This window comes from Scardinius erythrophthalmus (genome assembly GCF_964197995.2).
Source record: "Scardinius erythrophthalmus genome assembly, chromosome: 5".
NCBI lineage: Eukaryota > Metazoa > Chordata > Actinopteri > Cypriniformes > Leuciscidae > Scardinius > Scardinius erythrophthalmus.
In genome coordinates this window covers 2,653,929-2,668,071 of record NC_138225.1, presented here as the reverse complement: position 1 = coordinate 2,668,071, position 14,143 = coordinate 2,653,929, and the positions used below count along the sequence as shown (strand labels likewise).

General features: G+C 39.0%; 1 protein-coding gene across 1 annotated transcript in view; it reads right to left on the bottom strand.

Moving 5' to 3' along the window:
• srrm3 (serine/arginine repetitive matrix 3) overlaps nt 1–13,851 on the bottom strand; it is a gene marked incomplete at both ends in the record, with an annotated part of 51,725 nt that extends 37,874 nt beyond the window's left edge. The window contains one exon of the mRNA XM_081365161.1: nt 13,619–13,851. Coding sequence (XP_081221287.1) covers nt 13,619–13,851 — 233 coding nt within the window. The remainder of the gene's footprint in view (nt 1–13,618) is intronic.
• Nucleotides 13,852–14,143: the final 292 nt, after the last annotated feature.

The window sequence follows — 14,143 nt, the reverse complement described above, 5'->3', positions numbered from 1 at the left end:
CAGTAACCGCACAGCAGCTCACTAGGTTTAGGAACAATAGTGGTCAAAGTAGCACATGTTGCGTGTGTTGAGGTGTGTGATGTGAGAGGGTGTTAACATGAAACCTGCACCTGCTGTCTGGTTAAAGTGGACTGGTGTAACCAGGGCAACCTTTGTCACCAGTCCAGCTGCTGATGTACGGCATCACAATAGAAGGATTGATCAGCTTCTGCCCAGAGCAGTGGATGAGGAGGAAGAAGATATCTGTGTGTGTGTGTGTGTGTGTGTGTGTGTGTGTGTGTGTGTGTGTGTGTGTGTGTGTGTGTGTGTGTGTGGATGTGTGCGTTTGCGTGTGTGTGTGTGTGTGTGTGTGTGTGTGTGCTTGTGCTTGTGTGTGTGTGTGTGTGTGTGTGTGTGTGTGTGTGTGTGTGTGTGTGTGTGTGTGTGTGTGTGTGCGTGTTTGTTTGTGTGTGTGTGTGTGTGTGTGTGTGTGTGTGTTTAAAGACAAAGTTTCCTGCTATAAAAGCTTGTGCTGGAGGGGATGATAATGCTGCTTTATCAAATACATTCCAACACACACACACACACACACACACACACACACACACACACACACACACACACACACACACACACACACACACACACACACACACACACACATGTTGTGTTTTCATGTTTTATAGGGACTTTCCATAGACATAATGATTTTTATACTGTACAAACTGTATATTCTCTCCCCTTACACAAACCCGACCCCTAAACCTACCCATCACACACAACTTTCTGCATTTTTACATTTTCAAAAAACTTCACTTCGTATGATTTATAGGGCCCTATTTTAACGATCTAAGCGCATGGTCTAAAGCGCAGGGCGCAAGTTCACTCAGTGTGTGTCCGAATCCACTTCTGCTAGTTTAACGACGGGAAAAATGGTCGGCGCTCCCGGCGCATGGTCTAAAGGGTTGTCCTTATTCTCTTAAGGAGTAATGGGTGTGTTTTGGGATTTATGAGCGTTAAACCAATCAGGGTCTCATCTCCCATTCCCTTTAAATGCCAGTTGCGCTCGCACCATGGCATATTCGCTATTTATATGACGGGATTTGATAGTGGAAAGACCGAACGCGTCTCCAGAAAGCAAACGGATCTGCTCGTGAGGTAAAAGTGTTCAAGCAGAACATCTACGAGACAAGCCGGATTCACCATATCTTTATGTACACAATAATAATCTTTTACATTGTAATCCTTTTATTTTAAATATTTGTCATGTTTGTGTGCTGCTGTGTGTCCCTGTGTGTATAATAAGCAGAGTGTACGCGTGTTGTGGACCCGCCTATCCACCTTATTCTGCTCTAAACAATGGGCGCGGCCATAACAACGACTCCGGTTCCATACTTCCGGTTCGTAGCGCTTGACCTGTACTAGTAGCGAGAAAAGTTCAGTTTTAACGCTAACCACTCTAAACGTTTACTTTATTGAATGTATCTGATACGGAATCGGACATGGGCATCATCTCCTTCTTATCTTATGCTCGAAACACTCAGTTTCTAAAAAGTTTGAAATCTTCTTTGAATTGTTAAAACAAATAACAACAGCACACGAGGAGCTTGAACTCATTCTCTCGCTGCTAGTACAGGTCAAGCGCTACGAATGGAAGTAGGCAACCGGAGTCGTCGTCATGGCAGCGCGCATTGTTTAGACTGAGCAGAATAAGGTGGATAGGCGCACATTACTAATGCGCTCTTTAAATAACAAAACAAAATTGCGCAATTGCCTTTAGAGCAGGGTTCAGTCGGTCAATGGCTCAGTCTATTTCTGTTCCTCAAAACAGCAATGCTCCAACAATGCGCCAGAACACACACCTCGTTCTCAGACCAGCAGCCCATGGGTCACAGATGGGCGCAAATGCATTTGCTATTTAAACAACGTGGCGCAGGACATGAAAATGATAACTGCGTCGGGCTGAAACTAGCAAAATACACAAAAAACATTGCGCAGGTGTAAGATAGGGCCCTAAATAAGCTGTTTTCCTCATGGGGACCAAAAAATGTCCCCACAAGGTCAAGGATATTACCATCTTTGTGGGGACATTTACCAGGAAACACACACACACACACACACACAAGATAAAAAATAATTTCTATGCTTTTATTGAAATGTTTATTGTTGCGTACTGCTTTATATACTACTAGACACTGTGCAGTGCGCAGCTGTTAAACACATGCCGAACATGGCCTGCAGGGGGCTCTAGTCATGTTTGGAAAGAGCAACTGTAACACACACACACACACACACACACACACACACACACACACACGTGTGCCACCCTATATCTTGGCCACAATGGATAAGGCCTTATTAAGCCAATTAGATAATAATGAAAAGAGCAAAGTCGCCATCGTTAGCAAAACACTCCAGGGACATTAATGCTCCTTCTGTCTGTTTTATTTAACAGTGAATCGATAGCACTGATTAACCTCATTTAATAGCACACACACACACACACACACACTCCCCCGCGCACCAAATGAAGCAAACGCTTCAGAAAACCAAACCCGAGATGCACCTTATTGATCTACACTATTGTCACGTTAATTGTCGATTCGTGCATATTTACTTTCATCTGAAGAATCTGGTTTTATTGTGCATAATTTAATTGTGGCGTTTATTGTTAACCGTATTATTGAATCACTCAGTTATTAACCACTGCAAGTTTGATCTGATGAATCAGTTCACAGATTAATCGTTAAATGTGATTTGTGAATCTACTCAAAGATTTGTTCATGCTATTTTCTTCTAGAAACAAACTTTGTTGCATTATTTTCCTGTTATCTCTGTAAAGCTGCTTTAAAACAATCTGTATTGTAATAATCGCTATATAAATAAAGCTGACTTGACTTAAGCAAATGATGGACGTGACATCAAATAAATCTTTATTAAGCGTGGCATGAGTTGATCTGATTGGTTGGTGCCAAGGTCCAATGAAAATAGAGAGCTCATGAATATTAATGAGCCTCAGACTAGTGTGGGAATCCAGTTACACAATGAACTGCATCTTTCCTGCCTGGAGTGGATCCATGTATCCGTCCATCATTGAGCCGAGTCTCAGCACGCTTCTCTGGGGAATGTGTACATTATACATGAAGCGTCGTCCTCGTCTCCATCTGTCCGTCCCGGTCTCTGTGGACACGGATGGGTCTGATCCCGGACGAGGGGCAGATGGAGCCGTTAACCAGAGACACTAACACTCGTCTAATTGGCTCCTGCTGGGATGAAAATGTCACACGAATGACGACTGCTGGATTTTTCTCCTGTTTTATCATTCGTTGCTTACAATAGTAACAGCATCTTTGCTCAACAAAAAGCACTGCATGTTTGTGCTGAGCAAAAAACACACTTAGGGCCCTATCTTGCACCCAGCGCAATTGACGCATGTATCATTCCTATTTTGCACCCGACTCACAGTGGACTTTTCCCTCCACAAACGCACGTCGGTAAATTAGGGAATGAACTTGCGCTCCCGGGGGCGGTTCAGTGAAAAGAGGAGGTGTGTTCCGGCGCAAACGTTCCCTGGTGCTATTTTGCAGTTTCAGAAAACAAGTCCGCCACTGACCAGGAGAAACCTCGTCTAAAGTCAGTGGCGCGTTCAGATGCTATTTTAAGGGCGCATGCTTGGCCATAATGTAGCGTGAGCACAACACACACACTTTGCTTCTCTCATATACACAGAAGCAGCAGTTTTCATTTTTGCAAACCATACATAATTACAAGGAAAAATATTACCACACGAGGGAAATCATTGTTGTGTCCATGAAGATGTGAAAAATAGGCATAAATCTAGCTTACTCATTTACCCAAATGATCATACGCCTGTTTAACTGAAGCTAATCTGGGTGTGTTTCTCCATCCCCAATGTCACTTCTCTGTGTTTTACGGCCCTGACGAGAACGTCGGTCTCCTCGGCTGTGAACCGCTCCTGGTAAATCCGACGTTATAATAGCAATCCGCCATGGAACAAGCGCGCCTGCTCTTAAAGGGAATGTGAGATGTCGCTCTGATTGGTTTATTTCACGTTATGCCCAAACCACACCTATGAGTAATGAAGCGACTTCAGACCAACACATTTTAGATTTGCGTCGGGCGCAAGAGTCATTTATCCCGCCGGTATAACAGCAACAGCGCCCGAGATCCGCCCACAGAGTTACTTGCGTTTCGCGCTTGATACTTGCGTTTCAGATCGTTAAAATAGGGCCCACAGTTTTTGTGTGTGTTCCTTTAGATGCAAATGAACACAAAAGCCCTATTCGGACGGGACTAGTGTAACATGGAGAGGAGGGGTTAAGTCATTATCTCCAGAGCTTCTCTGTGATTTTATTCCCGTCTGAATGTGCATCTCAGTGATCATCACGGACAATGTCAGGAAAGATTACGCCGACTTTTTACTTCAGTAAAAAGGTCCGGAAAAATGATCTCAGGTAATACTAATCCCCTGCGAGTAGACCCGCTGTAAATATGTACGTAAATATTTCGTCTTTCCTGTTTAAAAGTAGTTTTCCGCAGTTTTTCCGAGTATGGAGACGCTTGAAAAAGCATCAGTTGCGTTCTAGACGCTGGGACGAGTCTGTGGCAAAACTCAAGTGTTTCACACACACCATTCAGATCAGAGAGAAGATCGACAGCACTTGTTATAAACATCTTTTAGCGTTAGTGCCTATTACCAACACAATCCAATCTGAAGTTAATTAATACATCATTTGACCGGACATAACTGTTTTATATATAAATATAGGTTATGTGTGTTTACGCACATGATATCAGGAAGCAGCGTAACACACACATGACGATAGGAGTGACGGCGGTGTGTAAATCGAGTTACTCTCCCACTTCTGCTAGTTTTACTGAGATATCCCGTGCGAATTGGCCATTAATATTACAAATTACTTTGTTTTTTGTTACTTTGAAAATTTGTTTTTCACCAAACTCTATTATCGTAAACCCAGAACATTTGGAATATTTGACGTGTCGCATTTTAAAAAGCTTGATGTCGCTGTTCACTGCCATTATCTGGAGGACAGCGAGCTGGACAGTTTTTAAGAGATTCTCCATTTGTGGCCCATGAGAGACAGAAGAGCTTCCGGCATTAGACCAGCATCAGCGTCAGTGGATGATGACTACATCTTTATATTAGGGTGAACTATCCCTTTAAAAGACTTAATCCCTCTCTCTCTCTGTCTCTCTCTCTCTGTGTGTGTATGTGTGTGTGTGTGTGTGTGTGTGTGTGTGTGTGTGAATGTGTATGTGTGTAACTGTGTGTGTGTGTGTGTGTGTGTGCGCGACTGTGTATATATGTGTGTGTGAATGTGTGTGTAACTGTGAATGTGTGCACACGTGCGTTTGTGTGGGTGACTGTGTGTGTGTGTGTAATGTATATGTGTGTGTGTGTGTGTGTGTGTGTGTGTGTGTGTGTGTGTGTGTGTGAGAATGTGTATGTGTGTAAATGCGTGTGTACGTACGTTTGTGTTTGTGTGTGTATATGTGTGTGCGTTTGTGTGTGCGTACATGCGTGTGTGCATGTGCTTGTGTGTGCGTGAATATGTATGTGTGTAACTGTGTGTGCGTGCGTTTGTGTTTGTGACTGTGTGTGTGTATATGTGTGCGTGTGTGACTCAGACTGTGTGTGTGCGTTTGTGTACGTGTGTGTGTGTGTGTGTGTGTGTGTGTGTGCTTATGTGTGTGTGAATGTGTGTGTAACTGTGTATGTGCGTGCGTTTGTGTGTGTGACAGTGTGCGTGTGTGTGTATGCGTTTGTGTATGTGTGTGTGACTGTCTGTGTGTGTGCGTGCTTGTGCGTGTGTGCCTGTGCTTATGAGAGTGTGTGTGTGTGTGACTGTCTGTGTGTGTGTGTGTGACTGTCTGTGTGTGTGTGTGTGTGTGTGTGTGTGTGTGTGTGTGTGTGTGTGTGTGTGTGTTGGGGGAGGCTGTATAGGAGAGGTTAAGGGGTTAACTGGGGAGTGTCGCACTGGTTTATATCCACAGCATCAGAGAAAAGCCCCATGTCTCCATTATAACTGCATCCGCCCAGTTTAACTCCCCATCACTCTCTGTGAAACACTCCTGCAGTTTTACTCCACAATCCCCTCATGACTGATTCATAAAGCCCTAGTTTAAACGAACATTCACCAAAAAAAAATATATTTTGTAAATGTAATCTCCCTCATGTCATCCCAAACCTGTGTGACTTTCTTTCTTCTGTGAAGTTATGATTCTTATTTAGTCATTGTATGCAAAAAAAAAAAAAAAAAATCTTCAATAGATTTTTCTTTGATTCTTCAAGTCCCTGGACTTGAAATGACACGAGCGTAAACAACGACAGAATGTTTCTATTTGGCTGAACTGTCCGTTTAAAAAGCGCCTCTGATTTGACATAATGGAGGATCTTGTACAAACAGAGATAAGCTGAGGATGCGTGTTCAACACAAGAAACCCAGATCTACATGAAGCTGGTCCGATTTCACACCGTCTGCTGCTACACACACTGGGAGGAACATATGGAGAGCCAACATCTCCTAAAGCACAGCTCAATTACTCATGATGTGTGCGTGTGTGTGTGTGTGTGTGTGTGTGTGTGTGTGTGTGTGTGTGTGTGTGTGTGTGTGTGTGTGTGTGTGTGCTGCCAGATGGCTGATCCACCACCATCCTCCCTCTCCAACATCCGGGCTTCACAACATTGTCATCAATCTAGTAACTATTACTCAGAGCTCTCAACAAGGAACAGTTTATTTCCACTAATAAGAGTCTGCAGAGAAAGACTGAACACACTTCATATGCAACTTCATACGGACTGACGGAGGTCATTGGTTTTTAAATTCCACTGGATGGCGCTATAGTGGAACAGAATTTACATACTTCACTTTTAAAGGGACAATATTGTACAGTTCGTAATTTAGTTTTTCATAACCATAAACCCGTTTCACATTTCCGGGGTTTTCGGAAAGCGGAAGTCGTCATAGTTGTGGAAACGTCTATAGCGGTGAACGGAAGACGACAGCAATTTTTGTATTTTCATTTGCTCCAATAGCTAAAGAAAAGAAAAAATCAGTGACAGAGTTTCCACGACTTTTCAGAAGAGAGAAAAGAGTATAGAGAGATTGATTACGTTGGTCAGAAGAGAGAAAGATGTCAAATTTGCCATTACTCCCTCAGCCATTGTATCATTCCAAACCACAGTTGTTATTGTGAAAAGGGCCCACTGGCTGTGTTCTATTCTATTCTATTCTATTCTATTCTATTCTATTCTATTCTATTCTATTCTATTCACTTACTCACCCTCATGTCATTACAAACCACAGTTGTTATTGTGAAAATGGCCCCCTGGTTGAGTTCTTTTCTATTCTATTCTATTCTATTCTATTCTATTCTATTCTATTCTATTCTATTCTATTCTATTCTATTCACTTACTCACCCTCATGTCATTACAAACCACAGTTGTTATTGTGAAAAGGGCCCACTGGCTGTGTTCTATTCTATTCTATTCTATTCTATTCTATTCTATTCTATTCTATTCTATTCTATTCTATTCTATTCTATTCTATTCATTTACTCACCCTCATGTCATTACAAACCACAGTTGTTATTGTGAAAAGGGCCCACTGGCTGTGTTCTATTCTACTCTATTCTATTCTATTCTATTCTATTCTATTCTATTCTATTGTATTGTATTACTCACCCACATGTCATTACAAACCACAGTTGTTATAGTGAAAAGGGCCCACTGGCTGTGTTCTATTCTATTCTATTCTATTCTATTCTATTCTATTCTATTCTATTCTATTCTATTCTATTCTATTCACTTACTCACCCTCATGTCATTACAAACCACAGTTGTTATTGTGAAAAGGGCCCACTGGTTGAGTTCTATTCTATTCTATTCTATTCTATTCTATTCTATTCTATTCTATTCTATTCTATTCTATTCTATTCTATTCTATTCACTTACTCATCTTAATGTCATTCCAAACTAATGTTGTTATTGTTGTTAAAGGTGCATTGCGCAAGTCTCGCAAATGAGTTTTTGCAGAACTATGCCCCCTTCTGGCGACACGCGAAACTGCAACCAGAGTTGTGCACGCGGTTACGTGGAGTTTGTGTTGGGGTTTGGGATGAACTAGAAGCCGGTCTCTTTGAATCCATCTTCTACTTTTGCCAAAGTCGCTTGAGTTGTCTTCGCTGATGCGAATAATGGCGGCGAATACACAAACCTGCCAGACATAGCCAGGTGAGCGTGAACGCGCATGACGTCACGCCCAGTCGATTCCATCCCGAATCCCTCTTATTTATTTTACTGTACAGGATTATAGAGGCAATCGCAGTGATCATAGAAGGGCTCATTCAGCCCATCAGGCAATTGTTTAAGCATGTATGGGTTAGAAAAACGGGTATTTTTAACATGAAAAGTTGCTTAATGCACCTTTAATGTTATATTAAAAATGGGTTTCTTTATAGAAATATAGCTGAAATAAAATATATAAACATTTAATGAAAAACTTAAACTTAAGTTTTAATCTCAAACTAATTAAAACAAAAACTAATAAATCACAAAAATCAAAATGGCTAAACTTTAAAATAAAAATGAACATATAACAATAAAAGCAAATTCAATGTATTGATAAATACTATAATAGTTGATAAATAATGCTAAAATTACACTGGTTGTTCCAACCTGACACGTCTTTCTTTCCATTTTGTATTTTTATAGAATGTTGGGAACCAAAACACTGAAACCAAACACTGAAACATTTCACAGAATATCTCCTATTCGGTTTCACAGAAGAAAGAATGACATGAAAGTGAGTTAATGTTGACAGCATGTTCATTTTTGGGTGAATTATCCCTTTAACACATGACAACATCAAGGACACATTTTCTTCACGCTTTAAATTCTGTATGAAATTGACAGATTGCTGTAAGCCTAGTGCTGTCATATAAACCGAGGTTAATAGTGGGTCTCTCTGGATGCTGTGCGGTGATAAACACAACATCAATGCATTAACCAATCAGATGACAGGACTGAAACGATCCGTTTTATACACAGAATGCAAAGCAAAACTGCTGATAAACCAAACTCTATTCCTGTGATGTGTGTTTGATGAATGGAGGCAGAAATGCAGGCGTACTCAGCTCCTCATTCACTAAGCATTTAAGCATGTTAGCAGATTCCTAATCCTGAACTGAAGCAAATCTTTCATCATCTTTTGTGCGCTGAAGCGGTTCCCCTGCGGCGTGTTTGTGCGCTTTATCACCATCATTCACCCTGCCTCAAGGTCACACAGCTGCTGTTTAATTAGACACACTCAGACCTGCTTCTTTATCCCGTCAGACGCGGGCCGAGAGGATTAGAGAGAGGACAGTCATGCTACAAATCCTCCAAATACAGCCGTGTTTATCAGAGGCCGTTAGCTTTTCCGCTCCTGCACTGAGAATGACTTTTACTGCATTTGATGTGATGTAGCAAACAGGACTCGGAAATGCAATGCGAATTTGAATGCAGGGAAGAATAATTAAAATGATCATAAAACTGTCATTTTTAACCACGAAGCAGTTAAAATGCAGTATTTTCTTTACACTACTGTTCAGACGTTTAGGGTCCTGTATGGAAGCTTGTTTCCGCCACAGAATAAAACATTTTAAGAGATAATTGCGACATTTTATCTCATAATTGCGAGTTTACATCTCGCAAGTCTGTCTTTATTTCTCAGAATTGCGTGATATAAAGTCAGAATTGTGTTATAAAGTCAGAATTGCGTTATAAAGTCAGAATTGCGTAATAAAGTCAGAATTGCGTTATTAAGTCAGAATTGCGTTATATAAAGTCAGAATTGTGTTATAAAGTCAGAATTGTGTGATATAAAGTCAGAATTGTGTTATAAAGTCAGAATTGCATTATAAAGTCAGAATTGTGTTATAAAGTCAGAATTGTGTTATAAAGTCAGAATTGCGTTATAAAGTCAGAATTGTGTTATAAAGTCAGAATTGCGTTATAAAGTCAGAATTGCGTTATTAAGTCAGAATTGTGTTATAAAGTCAGAATTGCGTTATTAAGTCAGAATTGTGTTATAAAGTCAGAATTGTGTTATAAAGTCAGAATTGTGTTATAAAATCAGAATTGTGTTATAAAGTCAGAATTGCGTTATAAAATCAGAATTGTTATAAAGTCAGAATTGCGTTAAGTCAGAATTGCGTTATATAAAGTCAGAATTGTGTTATAAAGTCAGAATTGTGTTATAAAGTCAGAATTGCGTTATTAAGTCAGAATTGTGTTATAAAGTCAGAATTGCGTTATAAAGTCAGAATTGTGTTATAAAGTCAGAATTGCATTATAAAGTCAGAATTGTGTTATAAAGTCAGAATTGCGTTATATAAAGTCAGAATTTCGTGTTATAAAGTCAGAATTGCGTTATAAAGTCAGAATTGTGTTATAAAGTCAGAATTGCGTTATAAAGTCAGAATTGTGTTATAAAGTCAGAATTGCGTTATATAAAGTCAGAATTGTGTTATAAAGTCAGAATTGCGTTATAAAGTCAGAATTGTGTGATATAAAGTCAGAATTGTGTTATAAAGTCAGAATTGCATTATAAAGTCAGAATTGTGTTATAAAGTCAGAATTGTGTTATAAAGTCAGAATTGCATTATAAAGTCAGAATTGTGTTATAAAGTCAGAATTGCATTATAAAGTCAGAATTGTGTTATAAAGTCAGAATTGCATTATATAAAGTCAGAATTTCGTGTTATAAAGTCAGAATTGCGTTATATAAAGTCAGAATTTCGTGTTATAAAGTCAGAATTGCGTTATATAAAGTCAGAATTTCGTGTTATAAAGTCAGAATTGCGTTATAAAGTCAGAATTGTGTTATAAAGTCAGAATTGCGTTATAAAGTCAGAATTGTGTTATAAAGTCAGAATTGCGTTATATAAAGTCAGAATTGTGTTATAAAGTCAGAATTGCGTTATAAAGTCAGAATTGTGTTATAAAGTCAGAATTGTGTGATAAAAAGTCAGAATTGTGTTATAAAGTCAGAATTGTGTTATAAAGTCAGAATTGTGTTATAAAGTCAGAATTGTGTTATAAAGTCAGAATTGCATTATAAAGTCAGAATTGTGTTATAAAGTCAGAATTGTGTTATAAAGTCAGAATTGTGTTATAAAGTCAGAATTGCATTATAAAGTCAGAATTGTGTTATAAAGTCAGAATTGCGTTATATAAAGTCAGAATTTCGTGTTATAAAGTACAATTCTAAGAAGAAGAAAAAAGACTGACTTTTTTCCTCAGAATTGCGACTTTATATCTCACAATTGCGTTATAAAGTCAGAATTGCAAGATATAAACATGCAATTCTGAGATAAAAAGTCACAATTATGTTTTTTATTTTTATTTTTTATTCTGTGGCGGAAACAAGCTTCCATAGATTTTTATGTTTTTGAAAGTTTCTTCTGCTCACCGAGGCTGCATTTATTTAATCAAAAATACAGTAAAAACAGTGAAATATTATTATAGTGTAAATCATCTGTTTTCTATGTGAATATATAGTAAAGTGTAATTTATTCCTGTGATCAAAGCTGAATTTTCAGCATCATTACTCCAGTCTTCAGTGTCACATGATCCTCCAGAAATCAGTATAATGTGATGATTTGATTATCAAGAAACATTTATTAGTATTTATCAATGTTGAAAACAGTTGTGCCACTTCAGATTTTTATGGAAATCATGATATTTTTTCAGGATTTTTGATGAATAGAAAATTCAAAAGAACAGCATTTATTTAAATTAGAAATCTTTTGTAACATTATTAATCATCTTTACTGTCACATTTGATCAATTTATTGCATCCTTGCTGAATAAATTGAATTCCACTTCCTGTAATTCCAATGCAAGTTACAATTACAAGTTACAAGATCCTGTGGCTGATTCAATTCATATTCACACTCACTGAATTCGGCACAACACTGAACCAGTTCTCAGAGATTCCCTCAATAGTGTGTCATTATAAATAGCAAGCTAGTTTAACATCCAGCATCTGACTGACTTTAACTAACTCACTCAGCAGGATTCTCTTCAAGACAAACACTGAAAACCGGCAATACTGTAAAAGCAACTGCGTTATGACTGTGCTTTGACACATTTTAGACTGCAACAATGCATCAAATCAAGTGTTTATGTTCTGGAACTTGCTTAAATGTTTCAGGCCTCACTGCATGAAGACTTCTCATCAACAGCCCATACAGCATCAGAAACAATGCAAAGACTAAATAAAACAACAATGCATTGTGATTCAATATTCTCCTTTATGTCTTTGTTGTTCATGTGATGTCTCATGCATGAAAACATCTCTCAAGTTTCCTTGGTAAAGCGTAAATGTTGTGGATGTGCTCATGAGACACTTAGGGTCTGTATTTCCACTGTTTTAACAGTAAATATGAGACATTTCTTGCATTCACTACAGCAAGCTCAGTGAAGATGGAGGCGATGTAAATACAAATGATAAATATTCACTGTGAATGAGGTAATCAAATCAAAACTATAAAAAATGACTTTAAACTGTTGATTATAAGCTCAAAATGTTTAAGTATATTGCCCAATATTTAAATAATTGCACATACATACATTTAGAATGTAGAAAGACTGACTGTATCTCATTCACAACTTAAACTTTGTTATCTGATATTTATATTTTAACTTATTTCAGCTTTATTTCAATTAACAATTTCTAAAGTGCCCCATTATGCTTTTTTCAAATACTCCCTTTCATGCAGTGTGTGTGTAATATAGCAGCTGTTTGTGAATGTAAAAGATCTTGTGAAGTCAAAAGTGCACGATGAATAAAGTTTTTGTCTAAAATGAAGAATAGATTCTGATCTTCTGAAACGAGTCGTCAGTAATTCACTCTCACTTCCCGTTACAGTGTAACAATGTAACAAATTTGCATAATGCCAGCCTGTGCTCTTGATTGGCTGAGCAGCGTCTCTTTGCTCCGCCCTCAAACACTGCAGTTGTATCTGAGACTGGAGGAGTTTAGTTCGTGTTGTTCATGTTTTCCGCACTTCTAGAGAACGAGACTCACACTGGAACTGATACGGAGAAACCGACGCCATCGCTACTGTTCGTGTCACTGAGGAAGAGCTGAGATTCAGATATAGTGATGGACGTTTCGTTTCCGACACGCACTGTAAGCAGTCGACCAATCACAGCAGACTGAGCCGTCTGACCAATCAGAGCAGAGCAGGCTCTCAGGAGGGAGGAGTTTAGAGAAACTGAATCTTCGAACGAACCGTTTTCAGACTCTGAGAAATTAAGTGATGCGCACTGTATATGATGAGAAAATTAAAGTGTTTTTTAGACCTTGGATGTAAATCTGTTGTAGGAGAACATCAAAAGTAGGAACCTTTTAAAGAGCATAATGGAGCACTTTAACAGTTTTAGTTAAAAAAAAAACACTACTGATTCTTAGGTAGTTAGGATTCTTCCTTGGATATAGTAGACAACAAGCTTATTAGTGTTTGGACCAGTGCTAATGTCACCTAAAAACATTATTCATGATATTTAAACGATTATTCTAAAAGAACCAACATGATCCCCTCACTCACCCCTGTTCCTCCATCATTTCTTGCAGCTCCATGCATTTCAGCTCCACCCTCCTCTTCCTCTCGTGGTCCAGAATCTCCCGGTGAGCCTTCTTCACCAGGACGGGTTCAGGCACACCCTCCTCTTCCTCAGGCTCTTCGCTGGCTTTGGGTCGTGTGGTCGCGGGGGTCTCAGGCTGGAGCGGGACCCCGTTAGTGGCGTCCTCAGGGGAGGGAACCCTCGCCCCATCGTACATGGCCACGGCACTCTGACACAAACACACACAGCGACAGGAGTTATTTCAAAAAGTTATACTTTTTATTTATTTTTTTGTTCAATAATTACCCCATGTGTTTTTTTTTTTCATGCATATGTGTTAGGATGTGTTTTATTTGTTTGCATTAAAAAAAAAGTGTAATTATAAATGATCTTCTTCTAAAAAAAACTAATAAAAAACATTTAAACACAAACACAGCGACAGTTAGACATGAGCTCAGCGATTCTCACAGATTACACATGGTTTGACTGGAAACACTGGTACTGGAAAG